The 21,432-nt window shown below is 37.7% G+C and overlaps 1 protein-coding gene across 4 annotated transcripts in view; it reads right to left on the bottom strand.

The window, feature by feature from the left end:
• The window catches only part of CERKL (CERK like autophagy regulator), a 129,086-nt gene that overhangs the window by 86,751 nt on the left and 20,903 nt on the right, over positions 1 to 21,432 (bottom strand). For all 4 annotated transcript variants that reach the window (XM_077883280.1, XM_077883281.1, XM_077883282.1 and 1 more), the window contains exon 2: positions 2,482 to 2,724. In XM_077883280.1, the coding sequence (XP_077739406.1) occupies positions 2,482 to 2,724 (243 nt within the window). The remainder of the gene's footprint in view (positions 1 to 2,481; positions 2,725 to 21,432) is intronic.

Raw genomic sequence — 21,432 nt, 5'->3', positions numbered from 1 at the left:
GCAGGAGAGAACCAGGAAGAGCAATCACCCTCAGCCTCTCAAGAAAGACACAGGCCGCCCCCCACCCCCCGCCCCGCCACACTTCTGGAATGAGACTTGAGCCAACTGTGCTTGTCTCTTAGATGATAGGCACTTTGGTGAACACATGCATTACACAGATTTGCAAGTTAAAAAAAAAATTCAGGAAAATGTTCTAAAATTGTAACCTTAAACAGGAATGTTGGTATTATATGAAGTTTGGTAGAGAGATTCAGAGCTATAATCATATGATGAAACTGACACAGGACTATGGGGCTTGGAGATAAAGAGGAGTTCCTCCTACAGGACCTGGTAAGTCCACTTGAGAGCAAAGTCATTCATTCCAACCATCTTGGTTAGGTTCCTTTATTTTATTAGAGAATTTCAACCGTCTGTTGTTTGCTTGCATTGGTTGACTTCAAATGTCAATGTATTTGCTTTAATCATTGTCCTGTAGGAACCGTGCCAGAGTATATGACCTCATATATTTTACTATCTCCAACTCTTACCCAAATCATTTTTTTCTTTGTTTTTTCTATTTTTTTACTTTGTTTTTTTCCAACTCTTATCAAAATCAAAGTTACAAAAAAGTAACATTCCCTGCAGATTATATCCTAAAATATATATAAATGTATTCATCTCTATAATTTTCCTAGATTTTAATCCTAGGAACCAAAAAAACCAATGGTTTTGGAACAAACCAAAAAAAATCATTCATAAAGCTGGAAAAATATTTGGACAATGTTTTTGTGTTTTGTATGTAGCATGTGTGGTCTATTTCAATAAGCCCCTCTACTCCTATAAAATTGCTTTTACTAAATTGAGCTTTGTTGTGATGTCCTCTACTTATTATTGGTTTTATAGGTGAGATACATAGAGCAAGTTGCCCCTTAGGTCACTCTGTTAGCCTTTCATAAGCCCCATGGGAGAAGATTTCCTCAGATCTTCAGTGAAAGAAAGAGTTTTGCCCCTCCTTATCAAATCACATTCTTATTTTATAGAACATGAAAGTCTCACGAGTACCTGCCCAAAGAAATTTAATTGCGCTTACTAATTTATTTTATTTAAGCTTTTGAAAATCTCTTCCTACAGGAATATAAAATAAAACACTGTAAAAGACCCACCGTTGAAGTGAATGCTTTTCATTAAAAATATATATTCACTATGTTTCCATAGATGTGAACTATACTATGGCCTCTATAGTTTTCCACCTTCTTGAAAGAATCAGCTCTCCTGGAAGGTGCCAGAGGAGCTAACAAGGAAGCATGGGTCCACTTAGTAACAGGGTCTCCTAGTTTTAACGTCACTTCAGCTCATTGTCTATAGGCCTAATGTTATCAGGTGGTTGCCTTTGGCCAACTTGGGTCCTCGGTCTTGATCAATGACACCTGGCCTGCAACTTTCTAACATCATCACATGCCTGTGCTTTGTCTGGCACCCCTCTCTGCCCTGTGTCATCTTACACCAAACTGCACCATCAACTACACCAGCTGTCTCTGCCCTGATCCATCTGGCAAACAGAAAGAAATGGGCTAAAAAGGAAACAAGACTTACAAATGTATGAGGAAAAAAAAACTAATCCTGAAATTCAGTTTGATTATATCTTAACTAGATATGTTCTAGAAATCTAAATTGCATATTTGTATTCATCAATTTTATTTAGCATGTAAAATATAAATGCCATTTAGAAATTTCAGATATGTTAAATTCATTCAGAGATAATATTTTGGTACGTATATTCTCCCCCTTCTGGATAGTAACCTCTAGAAAAATCTACCCTTAAAGAGATAAACTGTTATCCTCAAGCCACCCAGTACATATACACACTTGCCGTCAGTACATTCATGGAAAAAAAATAATTCTAATATAAAATCAAGAGACATGAATCGAAAAATAAATATGCTTTAAAAAATAATTCAACTGAACTAAATTACTTAAGAACTGTGTTATTTCAAATTATTAAAGCTTCTTTGTGGAAGTGGTCATTCAAAAGTGTCAGTGCCCAATTCATTCTAGGAGACTAGCATTACCCTGACACCAAAAGCCAGATAAAAGATACAAGGAAAAAAAGAGACAAAATTACACACCAATATCTCTTATGAATATTGATATATAAACTTTCAACAGAATACTAGCAAACCAAGTTCAATAACATATTAAAAAGATTATATATCATGATCAAGTGGGATTTATTTCTGGAATGCAAGGATGGCTCAACATACCAAAATCTACACCACATCAGCAGAATGAAGAAAAAAATATGATTATCACAATTGATGTGGAAAAAGCACATAACAAAAATCAACAACTTGCGTGATAAAAACACTCACCAAACTGGGAATAAAAACAGTCTTCACATACTCAAGGATTGCTGTACTCATAAATACAGTATCATGTTCAGATTAATAACCTACAGCAAGTAAACCAAACTCATTAAAAAGTCCCATGAGGAGAAGTACTTACCTGCCAAAATTTTCTTGAACTGCTTAAACCATACATCACAGTGGTCTTCACTTAAATTAATAAGATCAAGCGTAGAATCTTTTAATTTATTTTGTTCCTTTTTCAAACAAATGAAGAGTGTGATACCCAATAAAGTACCATTTCCCTGTTGCTTAGCAGAATAACGTCGTTTCAGTTTGACAGAGAATATGTCCTTGACTTCAATAAATTCTTCTTTACATTGAACATCACATTTGGAGTCACCTGAAAAAAAATTAAATTTTCTGATCAAAACCATTGTGTCCAGATCTTCTATGCATGAATTACAAAAAGTGAAACCCCACAAATCTTTATCATGTTTCATTTCATTGATTGTGCTTTATATCACTCCCTGTGTGAGTTGGGGAGGGAAGAAAAATTGGGTCTATTTTCCCAAGAATGAAAAGAGAGAAAGAGGCGCCTGGGTGGCTCAGATGGTTAAGTATCTGCCTTTGGCTCAGGTCATGATCTCAGGGTCCTGGGATCATGCCCTGTGTCAGGCTCCCTGTTCAATGGGGAGTCTTCTTCTCTCTCTCATTCTGCCATTCTCTCTCTCTCTCATAAAATAAAATAAAAAAAATAAAAAAAGAAAAGAAAAGAAAAGAAAAGAAAAGAAAAGAAAAGAAAAGAAAAGAAAAGAAAAGAAAAGAAAAGAAAAGAAAAGAGAGGAAAAATGGCATTGAGTCCCTGTCATACAAGGCCTAGGACATTCAAAAACTGAAGATACTCAATAGGAGAATTTCAAGAACTTAAAGCAACATTTCAATAACAGTAAATTAGCATTATGCAAGAGGCTCCTCGGCCCTAATCGGGACAGAATAAAATAATGGGAAGAGTAGAATTCATTAACAGAAGTGAGTTTATAACAAGTATTAAAGGTGAGGCGTACGGAAAAAGAGTACATACATTCCAGGTAAAGCAAAACATGTGTACAAAGGAAGCAGGGTGAGATCACTGTGCGAATCCCTGCCCATCTAGAAAGAACCATCCACCTGACTCACCACAGGCAGACTTTATTTCACAGTGGCATGAAAGTGTACTGGCTATGTCAACCACAGGTCAGAAAATAGGTTTTGTGGTAAAAGACCATTTCAAATGACTCTCAAAGTAGCAGTGTTTAAACTTTTAAAAAGTACTTCTAAAATTCCCACCCAGGCCAACACAGAATCACAGGGACTGGTTTACCTTCGCCTGAAATAACTAAAAAAGTATGGGAGATACACGAAACATCCGTTTTCAGGGGGCCCTGGGTGGCTCAGTGGGTTAAGCTCCGCGTTCGGCTCAGGTCATGATCCCAGGCTCCTGGGATCGAGCCCCATGTTGGGCTCCCAGCTCAGTGGGGAGCCTGCTTCTCCCTCTCCCTCTGCCCCTCCTGCTCCACTCATGCGCTCTCTCTCTCTCTCAAATAAATGAAAGAAAGAAAAGAAAGGAAAGAAAGAAAGAACATCAGTTTTCAGACACTGGGCCATCAGGTAGCCCAGGACAGCGGTCCTGAAAGAGAGGAAACAAAGGAAGCACAGGAGCACCCCAGGCTACTGCCTGGAGAGGGTTTCCAGGCCACAGTGTAAGTAGGGAGCCCCCAGGGAGCCCGGCTGTCTCCGTGGGTGAAGCAGGAATGAAGAGCACCTGGAAGCCCCAAGGACTCTGTTCACCAGGCAAATGGCTGGGGAGGGGAAAGCTGCAGGTGGGTGAGCTTTCTGCAGAGGCCCCCGCGAACCTTCAGCTGAGTATAAATGGCACATGTGCGAGACCAGGGGAAGAGAACTACCCAAAGGGTTAGAGAAAACAAAGCTCAGAGATCACACAGGTGCTGCCACCAGCCAAAGTGGAAAAACAGTGCAATCTGGGAGACACTGAGGACGGTCCTTGGAAGAGAACGGTCTCCTTCGTGAGCTAACTAAAGGTCGCTCTGATTCGAATCACCTAACAAAACTTAAAAGCAAACCTCAAAAGGATTAAACTGTTTCCGAGTAACAACTACAACCTACGATAAAGCTCAAGACTATAGGGATACAAAAATAGTCACCAACCTTACACAGCAAAACTCATAATCTCTCATTCAATCAGAAATCACAATGTGGGGCTCCTGGGTGGCTCAGCCCATTACGTTCCACCTTTGGCTCAGATCATGATCGCGGGGTCCTGGGATCCAGCCCCACATTGGGCTCCCCGCTCAGCGGGGAGCCTGCTTCTCCCTCTGCCTTGGGCCCTGCCTCCCCTCCCCCACCACCCCACCCACTCATATGTGCATGTGCACACTGCCTCTAATAAATAAATTCTTTAAAAATAAAGAATGCACCAGGTGCATGGGGCACCTGGGGGGCTTAGTCTGTTGAGCATCCAGCTATTTCGGCTCAGGTCATGATCTCATGGGTCAGGGTCTGTGCTCAGCAGGGAGTCTGCTTGCCCATTCTCTCTCCCTCTGCCCCTCCTCCCACAGCACTCACACCCTCTCTCACATAAATCTCTCTTTAAAAATCACAATGCATATTTAAAAAGCAGGGAAAAACACGACCCATGATAAGAGGATAAAAGTCAATAGAAGCAGATGCAGAGATAACAGCAGGGCACAGCAGCCGCACAGGCCCTCTCTCGGTTCCCTTGGCCCTTCCACAGGCGTGGCATTCCCCAGTCGAGCAAGGGCTCTCAGGTGCATTAGGAAGCTGCTTCCCTGCATTCTCAGCGAGTGGGCCTCTCCCAACCATTCTGCAAACTACACCCGATTGTTCATAAAGCACACATACCACGGAAAAACAAGCCTTTTTCTCAATGGTTATGGTGGTGGGATAAGGTGAACCCGAAGGCGATTTGTCGGGCCTGTCACCTCCTCAGAAAGCTCAGGCTTCAAGTCTGGGTACAGCACATTTCTTCTGTCCCCCACTGACAGCCGGCCAGGGTCTCTAGAACACTTGGGAGGGACAGGAGAGGTTACATCCTTCCTCTACCTTCAAGGATGAAAGGAAGCAGGCTTGTCAACGGTGCTTCTTCCAGGCCAATCTTACAATATTGATTATGACTTTGCCTCTCACACAAATTTCATATTTTCATGTAGTAGAACATACCGTAAGTAAGAGTTCTGTGGAAGGATGAATGGAAACCAAGAACCATTGGGGGGAAAGAAAAAAATGGAAGTGCTGAAATAAAGTCCTCTTTTCAGTCCATGGAAGACCTATATTATAATCTGAATTATATACTGTGTGTGCGCTTTACCTTGGCAATAATTCAATGACTTCTAATTTAAAACCTCTTGTAGGGACGCCTCAGTGGCTCAGTGGTTGAGTGTCTGCCTTCAGCTCAGGGCGTGATCTCGGGGTCTGGGATCAAGTCCCACATCGGGCTCCCTGTAGGGAGCCTGCTTCTCCCTCTGCCTGTGTCTCTGCCTCTCTGTCTCTCTCATGAATAAATAAAGTCTTTAAAAAAAACTTGTAAATTGAAAATTTAAAGATAACACAGCAACATCCAAGATCAAACTTAGTAGTAAAAACCAGAAGAATTTCTGGAAACAGTACAGGAATACCTATGATCACTCTTACTATTCCCAATTACTCTGGACATTCTGGCCAATACAATATGAAAGAAAAGTGAAATAAAAGGCAATTGGTCATGGGAAGGGCAGAAGCGGGGCTAGAATCATGACTTTCTACAGATATCACAATATGTTTGCAAAATCCACAAGAATCTATTTAAGATCATTAGAACTAATAAGAATACCCAGTAAGGAAGCTGGTTACAAATACATCAATACCCAGGAAGAAAGCAGAATGGGGATAAGAAGATTTTATGCCAATGAATATATCACACCTAAGAATAAATTTAGCAAAATGATCCTGGACTTGTATGGGTCAGCGGAGGTTGGGGGGGTGGGGGTACTATTCCAAACATACTGAGAAACAAAAGAACTAAATAAATGGAGACGTATTAAGTTTTAAGATTACATTTTTTTTCTATGACAGTATTCTCATTATTAACTGACTACTTAAAATGCTATTCCAATCAAAATCTCAATGGTATTTTCTTTGATGTAAGGGGCAAGGAAACTAATCAAATGATTTGCAAATCTTCTCGGAATAAGTGTATTATATTAATGAAGAAAATGTTTTAAAAGTACAGTAATGAGGGGGGAGTATAGGCCTGATCAGATAGTACTATTTTGTAAAGCTGTAATAATTAAAACATCTAGGAATAGATAAAAGAAGGGTTCAAAGAAACTTGTATACGTTTAAAAAGTCACTAATGTGATAATGGTGGCATCTGAGCTCAGTAGGAAATATTCAGTAAAAGGCAATTCAGAACGGGTTAATCTCTTGAAAAAGAAAAAAAATGAGCCCAATTTCATAATATATACCAGTATTTCTAGATTAGAAAGAACTTTATATACTCATAAATTAGTAAAGCCTAAGAGTGACAGTAAAAGCAGACATACAGAGATTGAGATACTTAACATAAAAATTATTCAATGCCCACCTGAAACTACTATAAAATGGCATGCTAATTACACTTCAAAAAAGAAAGGCAAAAAATTATTCAATCGCCTATAAAGACCTAAAGAACCATAAATAGATGGCATAAGCAGAAGCCAACCAGGCAGAACTATCTGCAACACATGACAGTTAAATAATCTATTTAATCAAGAAACGAAACACTTTAGTGGCAAAGTACATAAAAGACCCAAGCAGGCGTTTCACAAAAGAAGAAATGCAAATTGACCAATAGACATATGAGAAAGTTCAACCTAATTAGTAATCAAAGAAATGCAAATTAAAACAACAAGATACCAGTTTTTGCCTTTTAGATTGGCACAAGATCAAAAATCATGCTCGACGATGGTGCGGCTGAAAGGAACCAATCCCAGCGCTGGTGGGAATGCAAAAATGCTAACTGCTGGAGAACAAGTTGGGAATATGTATCAAAGACTTCAAAATGTTAACTGCAGCAGTATTTATAATAGCAGAAATATTTAAAGCAATGTTCATGTTCTTCAAGAGGAGAATGGTTGAATCCGTTTTCTGCAGCTCTTAAATGAGCAAGTTAGGACTCCAGGGACATTCATGGTGAGAGGCATGAAAAAGTGGAATAAAGGCAAGGTACAAAGTAATCTGAGGGATTTCGTCTCACTTTCATTAAAAAGAAAAAACAAGACGCTCAAGTAGAGAACCCACAACAAACTCAGTACTGGTTACCTACTAAAGAGAAATATGAGGGAGTAGGGGATTAATTTTTTTCCTATAAACCTCCGTAACGTCCCTCTCCCTAATCAGCATTACATTTATAATTTTTAAAAATGCAGGAAAGGAAAAATGCTTTAAAATACGCATAGGTTTGATCCAGCAGTTCACTTTCAGGAATGTGCCCTAAGGGAATAAATAATATGCACAATTTCGCTAAAAGAATGCTTACCCAAGCATTCTTTGAGTGAAACCTAGAAACAAACTGTGTAACAGAGCAGCATCGGTTCTGTAAAATATATTCATATAATGCTATTCAAGTACAATGTAGAAATTGGACCAGAAGTGTCTAAAATAGCACTTTTCCATTTACTGAATTCACCACGCGTGTAACACACTTTCATATGCACATGTATGTGAATATGCATATGAAAACTCGGAATCGATTGTGATCTAGGTCGTGTATATGAATTTCTACCGTTTCTACGATGGGAGTATTTCTGTGGTCAATTGGAAAAGATGGTTTCCTTTGCTCATCCTACAATAGTTCCCGATCATGTCACTTGTAATGTTAAAATTCCATTCCCTAAAAAGGGTAGCAAATACCCCTGAGCACGAGCTACAGGCCAGGCGCGGCCCTAAGCCTACAGCTATCAGCTCAGTGAGCCCCCACAGCAGCCCTATGAAGAGGATGCGGTTTCCTCAACGAAAGGAAACGCAGGGGAGTTCAGGGGACTTGTCCACAGTCGTACCCCCGGTGGCTGGTCTCAACCACAGCTCCTCAGGGACACTGGGCCCACGTACACTCCTTCTTCAAGGGAGCACATTCTCATCTGACCCCCTGGATCTGTTTTTAAATCGAGTCAAACCTAGACCACCAGGCAAATCGTTGTTGGGTCTCTCACAGCAAAACCACCACCGTGTCCCTTAACAGTGGTACTTCCTCAGGGACTGAAGTGACTTCAGGAAAATGGGAAGTGAGGTGGAGGGGACAGGAGCTCACAGGCTGAGCATCCTGAGGATCCCCGGAACTCGGCCCCGCATGCCCTGCTCTCCTCCTCAGGCTCCTCCTGTCTTCCCCGCATCGGCCCACAGAGTGCAATGTGGGGCGCTGACGTGAGGGTCCCCTTGCTGAGGTGACAGAGGAGACCAAGGGGAAGACCTGCCGGTTCGGAGCAAACCTTTCCCTTTTATTTGAAAGGAAAATAAGGGTCATTGATCTGTTACTAAAACATTCAACAGATTCCTAACAAGAGACGAGTGCTCTTCACCCTTGTTGGTGGCTGCAGCTCTACTGATCTCTCAGGTGCCCGCGTCCCACCCAGCCCTTCTGAGCTAGTCCTGCAGCGTTAATCATTCACCCACGTCAATCTGCCCGGTTTTCTAAAATGGAATTCATTTAATATTGAATATAACTGTTTCCTAACACTTGAAGATGTGGAGAGTTGTAGGACTTTGACACAAAACTGTTTTGTTTTTGGGGGTTTTTTTGGTTCTGAATAATGGTCTTCAGGAATAAAATGTGTCAGAATTCTGTGAACTTGAATTTAAGATGTTTTTATATAAAGGCTGGGAACCGTCCATTGTTTACCAGACTAACCAGATATCAGATTAGGTGGTGCTTTTCTAGGTCTTTGTTTTTGAAGTTCTTAAGAAGGGAGCAGGGGCCAGCTGGCTCTGTGGGGCAGCAGGACACTGGTTTCCCAGACTTGAAAGAGAGCGAAGGCCAAAGGTTCCTCAGGTTTCTAGGTGGAAAGCCCTGAGGCTAACCCCATAGTGAAGGCTGAAGGTTCTGGAGATCATCTGATACGATAAACTGAAAAATCCCAAGGTCACTGTGTCTCCTCAATCCCCACTCCAAAACACTTATTCTTTGGGACACACTTAGAATACAGAAATATTTATGAGAAACAAGATTAAAGGGGAAAAAATAAAGCAGAGAGAAGACTAGGACTCTGGGTCTATAAAATTGACCACTTATCTATACCCTTTTCTGGGAGTATCTTAAAAATGATTTGGGCTCACTTTGTTCTCCATGTTCACCAGAAAAATACTGCTTTTCATATATAAACTATAAATCCATAAATGCTGAAAAGAATGGTGGTCCCATATCTCTGCCTAAATTTTTATCCACACGATAGCTGCTTGGATCCGTGTTTAGCCACCTCTGTGGTAGCCCAATCAATTTCCACCACAAATAAAAGCAAATGTTTTCATAACTGTATGCAAAAGCCACCTTTCCATGTTCAACTTGTGTTTGGTTACAGATAGCATGTTACAACAGGAGTTAAAAAAAAATACTTTGGGGCATGTATTTTAAATTCAACTTTAATTTTCCCTTCGTGTTAAGAGAGATCGCTATTGGTGAAAAATGTGGAGTAAAACGTCATCCAAAAAATGATATTTGATAACAGTAGGTAAAAATACGGGAATCGTCTGCATACTTTTTCAGGTTATGAAAACGTAAACCTTAGAGAGGACATATAATTTTTCTTGGTGGCATGTGGTTTATTATTTGAAATCTATTGGTTCATTAGTATCATATTGGTTATAGCTAGTTGTTTCAGAACATTAACTGTCCTCTCACATTACTTACAGAGATACTGGGGACCATCTGTTCTTGCAAGGGATTTAAGTATATGTCTATTGGATATCATGCTATTTATTTAATTCAGCACCCACTTCCTATTGTTGTATTTTCTTGGGGGGGAAAAGTCAATTTAATTACAGGGAATAAAGATAACCTCTCCTAGCAGGTTACCCTGTCACCATGAGAGCAAAGCAGGACCTGCTTAAAGTAGGTTATAGTGGTTAACAAGAAGAGTATAACCAGAAACACTTAAGAATATTTAACAAAGGTTTAACAAAAATAGAACAGTGAATGGCACTTTTAAAAATATTACTGTAAGCCTAGGGCTTGTCTAAATCAATCTTGGCACATCTGTCTGACGCAGACCGTAAACAGGATTAGAGCTGGATTTATCTGCTTGGCGCTAATTGTGCTCACAGTTTCTGCACATGTCCACTCTTTAAAAATACTGCCTGAAAAACAGGCCTGCCTGATAGATGGCTCCCACAACATAGTGTAGACACACACTTATGCTATATTAGATGGTTAAGCAATGTGATGTCTAACAATTTTTTTGGCTCTTCAGAATTACTTATCTAATCCCCTAATTAAAAATACAAAATTCTGTTTGAATACACCACATACTGAGATAAATCTGTGAAGCAGGGGACCAATAAATTTGAATACACTTTAATTGTAAGAAGAAAACACAATTTAATTGTTAATAATCAGGTTAAACCAGAGTTTAAACAAATAGGGCTGCTCCTGTAGTTTACTGAAAAACCTTCACAATGCATTACTCTCCTCAAGAATTATGACATAACATTTGTTAGCAGAGAAAACTTCTAGATATGTACACATATCAAGAGTGACAAGAAATAGCATTCTTATCTAGCAAAAAGAAATTTCTATGTAGAGAGAGAGAAAATTTTAAACTTATCCTTTACAGGGAGAGATAGAGTGCCAGTCCGATATCCAAAAGTCATATTTTTATCACACCAAGTAAAAAATTAATGCTCAATTTATATCTGCATTTTTTTCTACTTAGTCATTTTTATCATGTGTAAACAGCTTACGTACTTTTAAGAATTTAAGCACTTGGAGATATTTAGGTATTTTACAAAGAAGTCCAAAATGAACTAGTCCTTCAAAAAAATGTAGAAGTATTAGTCTTTGGTTTACAGATTTGAAACGGAGACAACATGTAATTCCTTATTCAAAACAACATTTAATGCCTATGATACAAAGTGATGTTAGCAATTTTAAATTACTTGGTCTGTTTAATCAATCATGGATACCACATAAAACTGATTTTTTTAAAAAAAGAGTATAATTGAAAAGGTAGGTTAACTTCCAATCACAGACGATCTTCTGTTTTAAAGCTTTTTCTTGATATGTAACTTATTCATGGTCTAAAGATCTTGTGGAGATCATAGAAACCAGTTTTCCCCTAAATCGTAACCATTACTAAAAGATATGTGTATGCTTTCACTGGTATTTTATACATACAAATAATCAGGGGAAACTCGCAAATTAGGTCAATCATTTAAATACTTAAACCAAAACACCCATCAGCAGTTCTCAGTGTAAAGTCTCAGAGGTTCTGGAGGGTCAAAGTGATTTTTACAATATTAAACACGCTCTGTGCCTTTTTCACCATGTTGGCATCTGCACTGATGGTGCAAGTGCAAAAGTGGTAAAAAACCCCGGTGTCAGCATGAATCAAAGCAGTAACACTAACTTTTACCACTAATTCTTGCATTCTTCACCAACCTCGAACTCCCAGTTTAAAAATAAAAAGGTCCATTTCACTTAACGGTCCTTGATGAAGTAGAAACACTAATTTTTTTTTGTTTTAAAATCTCTACTCTGGGATAGGGGGAGCACCTAGGTGGCTCGGTCGGTTGGGCCTCCAACTCTTGATTTCAGCTCATGTCATGATCTCTGGGTCATGAGTTGGAGCCCAGCATCCGGACCAGGCTCAGCAGGGGAGTGGGCTTGAGATTCTTTCCCTTTCCCTTTGCTCCTCCCATGGCTCACATGTGTGCATGTGCATGCGTGAGCTCTTGAGTGTTCTCTCTCTCTCCTACTAAATCTTTAAAAAAATAAAAGTAAAAAATTAAAATCTCTACCCTGGACTACATTTCTTTTTAATATCATGTGAGATGACATGGGAAATATGCATAATGAATTTCTGCTATAAATCAAAATGAGGATTCTCTCCAGGAAAAGCACTTACACCATTTGAGCTGCAATTGAACTAGCTGGTTTTGTGGAAGCCTATTTTTACTTGAAAGATCGACTGACAGACTATGGTATTCAGACTTGAGTATTTGGCAAACATTTTCTGGGAAATGAACAATGTGAGCCAGTCACTAAAGAAAAACAGCTAAAAATGTTTGTTGTCGATGACAAAATTCAAGCTTTAGAGCAAAAATCAGAATTTTACAAAACGTGTATCACAATGAGCTTGACAGCTTCCCAACACTTCAAGAATTTTCTCATGAGACTGGTGGTCATGTTAATATTTCTAATATTTTTTAAAATACTGGGTAATACTGGTCAACATCTGGAAGCTCTATTTAACTTAGTACACACCAAATTTTCCACAGAGCCACTGCAAGATGTTATAAAATTATGCATGAGTAAAATATTCAAAGTGCAAGACAGACCAATAAATTTTCAAATAGCCTACAAGGGTTCATTAGTATGTTTTCAGATTCAACATTGTAACTAATCTTAATAAGTTGGCATGGAAGTTTTATTTTAGTATCAAAGAAGGATAGTCACAATTACCTGAAAACAGTTTTAAAATACTTTTTCTCTTCCCAATACACATCTATGTGAAAATGGATTTTCCTTATAAACTTTAAACAACACATCCACAACAGACTGAATGCAGGCACAATCTTGAAAATCCACCCGTGTTATATTAAGCACCTTATTAAAGGCAGCTAAGTTTTCTATTGAAGACATTTAAAAAAAAAAAACATAAGATAATGAAGTGGCATTGTTTTTTGTTGGTTTTTTTTATTTAGAAAATATGTTTAATAAGAATATTTTATGTTAAAAGGCAATGGATTACTGTTATATTTAATGAACAAATACTTCATATGTCTAATTCCTAATAAAGTACTGTAACTATAACTTACATAAACAAAAGCTCTTTGTGGTTTTCAATAACTTCAAGTTGTCAAGTGGTCCCAAGACTGAAAAGCTTAAGAACCCCTGGTCTATAGTGTTGTGAGCATAGGTCTAACCTTAAGAAAATATATCCTAAACATGGCATGATTCACGCATTTCATCTTTAATCATTTGAATCAAATATCTAAAATACTAAATTATTTTCAGACACTGCCACAAGTCCCTATTACATCTGAAACCTAGTAAAATAAAAGTACATTTCAAAATTTCATGTGCTATAGTTTATATTCACCAATCACATTCTACAGCAGGCCTTGTCATGCAATGTGATCGGGTTTTGTCATTTTCACTTCCGCAAGAGCATTAATGTGCTACTTCCACTGGGACTATTTATTCCTTGACTTTATGATCTACTTAGATATTTGCCTCTGTTCTATATTTTCTATATCCCTTCCTTCTTGATTCCTTAGGAAAAACAAATGTTTTAAATGGTACCAATATAAAATAGGGCCTTGATTCGTCTTAACCTTGTACTCTATAGTCATTTGGGGGGCATTATCAGTTCAGGTATGTATATCAGTTCATGAGATATACAGTTTATATACATCACACCAGATGGCTGTTGTGCAGATGCCCCCTTGAACCTCAGAAGTATGGTAATTGGTCTTCCTTTTTCTATTCTCAGCGAATCACTTCAACAGTATCTTAATAGTTCTCCTTATCTCTAATCTCTGTATCCTAGCACCTAACTCTATGCTTCAAACGGGCTTGGCTTCCGATAGAAGTTTGCCATTGACTGTCTTTACCATCAGATAATATCTCAATCATACTGTATGCACTTCAACCTCTGAACCTTTGCTCCTTCATTTTCCAGCAAATGGAAAGTCTTCTTGACTCCAGTCTTTTCAAACATTAACCATCTGTCAAAGCACATTAACAAACATCCTTCATTTCCCAGTCCCTCTGAGATCCTATGGCCCAGTACACAGTTGAGATTCAGTCGCATATCAGAAGTTCCTAACTTACCAGAGGACAAAAGCATAAAGGTCTTTCAAGAATGTAAGTTACATATTTTTTTCCATATTAACTAAATGGTGGTTCCAAAATGGTAATGGAGGAGGGGTTAAAGAGGAGACTATAATAGTTTAGAATAAGACCAAAAGTTTACTGTTTCAACATATTTGAATACCTGCTATATTCCAGGCACTTTTAAGTATATATTAAAGCTGCTCTGAAAAAAAGTATGAAAATACTATGAACTTTCCACGTAAAGTTTAAAAGTCAAAAAGAGATCTACCCTACCACCCAGCAATCATATACTAGGTATTTATCCAAAGGATGCATAGTGATTTGGAGGGGCACATGCACCCCATGTTTACAGCAGCAAGGTCCACAATAGCCCAAATATGGAAAGACCCCGGTTGTCCATCAACAGATGAATGGATAAAGAAGATGAGGTCTAGATACACAATGGACTATCACTCGGTCATCAAAAAGAATGAAATCTTGCCATTTGCAATGCTGTGGATGAACTAGAGGATATCAGGCTAAGTGAAATAAGTCAGAGAAAGACAAATGCCATATGATTTCACTAATACATGGAATTTAAGAAACAAAACAGATGAACAAAGGGGGAAGGGAAGGAAAAATAAAATAAGATGAAAAGAGAGGGAGGCAAATCATAAAGACTCTTTACTAGAGGAAATAAACTAAGGGTTGCTGGAAGTAGGTGGGAGGATGGGGTAACTGGGTGATGGGCATTTGAAATAATGAGCACTGGATACTATATGCAACTGATGAATAACTAAATTCTACCTCTGAAACTAATAATATAGTATATGTTAAGTAAATTGAATTCAAATAAAAAAATATTTAAATGCTAATATGAATTTACCAATCTCCATGGGCAACTTTTCTAGGAGAACAAAGAAGGGTTTTTCATCTTTCATGGCCTGGAACTTGCTGGGCTGTGGGAATAGAACTATATACATCTAAGCCAGAGTGATGGTCTCTATTGCCAGTGTCTAAAAAAGCCTGGGTCTGGGCCTTCTGTTTGGTTAAGGCCCTTATATTTCAACTCATGGACACTTTTTTCTTCAGAGGACCTGAAAGATTGTCACACCAACTTTTCTTTCACTTTACTACCATCACTATCAATCAACACCTCCATTACCTCATGGTCAGATCCCCCATTACCTCATGGTAGCCATAGTGAAGCTATCACACAGCCCTCCTGATAATCCAATGGGCTTACTACTGAGAGACACTAAAAGGCTCATTTTCATTACCACTCCCATTCAGATTTATGCTCAAGATGATCATCATTTGCTCCCAAGATAAGAAAATATTCCAAATAACCACTCAAAGTCCAGGGTAACTGAACTTAGCACATGTGGCTCTGTGTTGTTGGAAAGGAAGAGAGCAACTACATGAGAGACTAAGTAGTAACTTTTATTTGATGAAGAAACCAGTCCCAGTACCAGAAAGGAAAAAGGTCATTCAAGGAACCAAGACAGCTCAGGAACAGAATGCCACAATCCTGACCATCCAGAAACAGACTGGAAGAGATGCACCTGATCGGCCTCCAGAACATCTGAATTTACAATCAGCCTACCTTCCTGATACCAGAAATAGCACTCCTGCAGTCAAGGAATCACTGTGTATGTGGGAGGAAGGGAGGATAAAAAGAAATTGTCAGAAGCTACATAAACTAACTGTACAAAAGCAAACTTAAAGCAAATGCACATATTTACAATAGCCAACATAGGGAAACAACCTAAATGTCCAAAGAGGGATGAATATAAAGAAAATGTGATACACAAACAATGAATGTTGTTCAGCCATAAAAAATAAGAAATCCTGGCTTTTGTGACAACATAGATGGACCATTGTACTTAAGAAGGGAAACATCAAAGACAGACAAATACCCACAGACATGATCCCTCTCATGTGTAGAATTTAAACAACAAAAACAAAAAACTGAGCTCATAGGTACAAGAAACAGATTGATGATTACCAGATAGCACGGTACCGAGCTGTATATTTGAAAGTTGCCGAGAGTAGACCTTGAAAGTTGTCATAACAGAAAAAAATCTGTAACTATCCATGGGGATTGACGTTAACTAAACTTGCTGTGTTGATCATTTCAGAATATATCCAAACATACAATCATTATGTCCCACCCCTGAAATTTATATGCTCTAGGTCAATGATATGACAATAAAAAAGCAAATAATTTGAGATTTTCTAAAAATATTTGTAAATCTTTAATCATCTGATGAGGATTTGTATTCCTAGACTTAGTGGAGACAAAGGAAAAGTGATATACAATTTTAATATAGCTTATCATGGTTTTATTAAAGCATCCAATTAACTTACAAGACAAAGTTCATGTTTATTTTTAATATGCTAGGCACATGGGGGATATGGCCTTTATTTCATTTCCACCATTAAAAGCAAATAGTTGACAAACATGTTAGGTTTCTGTTTTGTTTTTGGCATGCAAAAACTTGATTTACTAAGAAAAAAATCACAATGAAATTACCTATAAAATGTAGTCAGATTTCTTCATTTATTTTCAGTTGGACATAAGCAAAATGTAAAGAACAAATTTAATCGTTAGTAACACACACAAACACGATAAATTATGCTCGTCAATTGATACCCTCCTGGGCTCCTATTCACACAAAATATGATTCTCTACCTAATACCTTAAGTAAAAAAATTTAACTATTTTGGAGTAGAAATTAGAAGTTAATTTTTTTCTGAAAAATCTTGATTCAGAGTCCAATATGCAAATAAGCTCAATGTTTGACCTCCGTGTTCTACACATATGGTATTGAATGCAAGTGTGTTCCCAATGAAGAGTTTTAAAACAGTTCTCCTCCATGCCTTTCATACTATATTTTCTACCATATAGTAAGTACTACAATAAAAAGGCAAAATTAAGGGTAAAAGAAATTATTACCTGATAGTGTAAAAATTTTAGAGAAAACCTAAACATTCTAGATCAAGCATATCATATATTTAGCTACACTATATAACATGTAATCAAAGCAAAATAGCTTATGGGATTACAGCAAGCCATCTCCACTGTGCTGTAATACTACTGTCAGGTTTTTTTTTTTTAGAAAGATAAATTTGATATCAATACGATGTGACACAACTGCATCAAACCTTAATTTCACTCACAGTAAGAAGTCACAGGATTAAATAACACTGTGCAGTCTTTTAGAAAAGTTTATTGCTTCCAGATGGATTCAAGTTTCCTTTCAGCCCTGATTACATCTAATATGCACAGGGTGCCAACATTATAAAGGACAGAGTCAAAAATATCATTTATATAGATGGCAAGGGGGCGGGTGCAGGAACTTTGGCTCCCAAATAGGTCGTGCTGGTCAGAGCCTGACTGTTTGAAGAAATAACAAACATTTAATAAAAACAAAAAAATAAAAAACAAAAAACACCACACCCTGTAAATGGCTTGAATAATGGCTGTCCCATAGAAAAAACACAAATCTACAACAAAGTATCCATAAAATGACTCCTAGCTCAAGCTGCATGCTCTCTGCCCCCATGTTGGGTTGTGCCATGTGTCACACCGCATGAGGCTTGCTACCAAGATGTCCACCTGTGCCTCTGTGGCAGAAAAGGCATCCATGTTTATTTCATTTAATAGCACTGTTGAATATAAGCCATTGTGATCAGATAAAGACCTTCAAAAACACTGAAGACCTAAAGGCATGTTTGCTAAGTTCAAGGCTGCAAGTAAATTACCGCTTGTAGTTAAAACAGCATTTTCTTATGCAACTTAAGTATCACCACCATAATAGATAAAATCCTCTCCATAAAAAACCCAAAGAAAGCTCTCCCCATAATGTGAAATAAAAAAAATAAAATAAAATCACATCTGCTCTATCTAGTCTGGGAGAGAAAAGTAATAAAAATTCATAATTGAAGAATGATTTCAGTCTGTAGATCAGAGGCCAACTTTTTAAAATACAGTAAAAGTCTAATCATTTCCATTTTCTCAAGTTCAGTTTTTTCCCAGTGTTCTGAAAAAGTCATTGAAATTACAAATTTGATTGAATATAAATGTTACACAATTTATTATGTATCCTTCAAAAACAGATTAGTTATTTAAATAAAATTATGGTCTCAAAGCACAAAATAAGAGAAAGAAGATTCTTTCTAAAAGTGTATAAAATCTTTCCTGCTGGAGTACCACTCAGAAAAGTGTACTCCAATAATTCCACTCAGACCTAATTTTCTCCTGTGGAAATCCAACCAAAACTAAGACAAATATCACAATGGCAATTACATTTTTTTAGAGAGAAATAAGTTTCATTATGTAAGGCATATAATGGATATTAAAATTTCAGGTGGCTTTAATAAAAATTATTCACTTATTTTCAAATTTATATGTGATACTTAAAATAGAAATACTAAAATTTTTAAATTTAATTAGCAATATCCTTGATAAGCTGCTGAAAATGCTCAAAGACACACAGGGTGATCAGAGGATCGAGTTATACTAAAAATGGATTTAAAGTTACATTCCCAATCAATAGTAGATCAATGAAACAAGTTCCAACCGATTAGGCTACCTAGCACTATAGTACATAATAGGTTTTGTCAGCAGATGACTCATCCATTGAGAATTTCTGATATTCTGAATACTATTATGTGTTTAAACTACCACTAATCAAATAGTATTTGATTATTTTAAAAAATATATTTATTCATTCATGAGAGACACAGAGAAAGGCAGAGACATAAGCAGAGGGAGAAGCAGGTTCCCTGTGGAGAGCCCAATGTGGGACTCGATCCCAGGACCCCAGGATCACACCCTGAGCCAAAGGCAGATTCTCAACCACTGAGCCACCCAGGCGCCTCATACTTTATTATTCGTAAACTGGTCACACACTCTTCTAAATAGCATATATTTAAGTAAAAAGGGGTTTCAGCTTCATTCCTGTCAGTAATTATTAATTGGACACTTCCCACATGCCAGACTTGTTCTACAAAGAGAAGCCTCTTAGAGATCTTCCCTGACTGCTCAATAAACAATCAGTGAATAAAGATTAGAAAAAAAACATAAGGGGACAAGCCATGTAGATATAGGTTCGGAATCTCTCATTTGCGATTGCAAAATCCCCAAAGCTCTGAAAATTGTACATTTTTTCTTAAACCATTTGGGAGCAAAGCCTGAGTTGACCTTATTTTGTAGCAAATTGGACCCAAATTAACAATGAGATTCTAAGTCTTTATCCCACTTAGCATGGATATTCTTCATATTCCCTTCAGAAATAGTAATATTCAATCACAGGATGCTACCTGAGGCTCACTGTGGGTGTTACATACACATATATGCCCCACATCATCTTTCTAAAATTAGTAAACATCTGAATTTTAACACATAGCTGGTTCCATAGGTTTCTGGGCAAAAAGAACAGCAAGTAACACAATACTCAATTTGAGAAATGAGGTCTCATATGGTGGCAGTGATGCTACTCAATTTTGAATATATTTCAGGAAAGGCCACTGGATTTATTGATAGACTAGATGCAGAGAGAGAAAGAGAATGGAGCACACTTTCCGAGTGTTTTGGGCTTGGGCAACTAGAAGGATGATGTCTTCTTATACTAAGACAGGAAGACCCATAGGAAGTACATAGTTTAGGTTGTAGGAAGAAATTAAAGCTTATTTTAGAATACGCTAAGTTTGAGAAATCTATCAGACCTCCAGGTTAACATCCAAATAGGCAGTAAGGTTTATAAACCTGGAATTGAGAGGTCTGGACTAAAGATACAAATTTGAAGATCATCAGAATTTAGATGGTATTAGAAGCCACCAATTAGAAGATGTTGAGCCAGAGAGAGAATGAAAGACAAGAGGTCAGAGAACATACAAGGGAAAAAGAGGTCAACAAGAAAGGAAACTGAAAAGGAGCAAGCCAGCAGGACAAGAGACAACCAAAAGAGTGACATCACACAAGTGGAGAAAGCTGTACTGAAGAGCACAGTGTGATATTTTAAAACTGTCCATAGGTCAAGACAGATGAGTACTGACTGTGACAAATGAGCTGTAGAGTGATGAGAGTCAAAAGCCTAATCATAGAAGACTCAAGAAAGAATGAGAAACAAAGTGGAGACTGTAATGTATAATTAGCTAGACTGATGAATCAGGGCCAAAGAAATGGGACCAAGTGCTCTATGTGGATTATCTTAATTAATCCTCATAATAGTTCTGAAAGGTGGAAATTATCTCACTTTATAGATGAAGATGTGCAAATTAAGAGAAGTAGTGTGCCAATGATTAAATGAAAATGCTAGATTTTGATTCTCAGCACATCTGAATAATCAAAGCTCATCCTCATACTACTGTAGTGCTTCCTATAAATTTACCATACAAAACAAATAGAAAATGGCATAGTCTTCCCAGAAAAGATACTGGTGTGGGAGTCAGGAGACCTTAATTTTAGCTGTAGCTTGGTCACCTATCTTGAGGCTAATCCCTTAACCTTTTGAGCTTGATATCTCATTCCTAAAATAAGGAGATGGGAAGAGACTCACTTATTCATTCAACAAATATTTATTCAGTCCTTATTTGCTGGATAACACTATTCTGGGTGTTAAATAGCGGTTAAAGGAAAAAAAAAGGCAGGTACTCATCCTTTAGTCAGGAAGATGACACATAATCTCATGTTTTGTTCACCTCTAAAATGCTTTAAAAAGTTATTTAACAAATATTAATGACAAATTTCACTGCAGGCTAGTGCCAAGAGGTTTATATTATACTATATTGCTGAAACCTCACAGCACTGTAAGCTAGGTACTGTTATCATGTCCCATCTTACAGAAAGGGGAGTGGGAGGGAGATAAGCCGAGAGCTTAAATAGTGTGCACCACAGTCTCACACACACAGGAAGTGACAAAACTTAAATTCCAACAGTACAACTCCAGAAACCCATCCTTCAGGGACTCTCAATGACATGCTAAGTTACTATTATGATATTTCATTTTATTGGTGCTTAACTCTCCTTTCCTATTATTT

The sequence above is a fragment of the Canis aureus genome, chromosome 34, assembly GCF_053574225.1.
Source record: "Canis aureus isolate CA01 chromosome 34, VMU_Caureus_v.1.0, whole genome shotgun sequence".
Classification (NCBI taxonomy): Eukaryota; Metazoa; Chordata; class Mammalia; order Carnivora; family Canidae; genus Canis; species Canis aureus.
The sequence above is the reverse complement of the archived record's forward strand: the minus strand, read 5'-3'. Positions and strand labels throughout refer to the sequence as shown.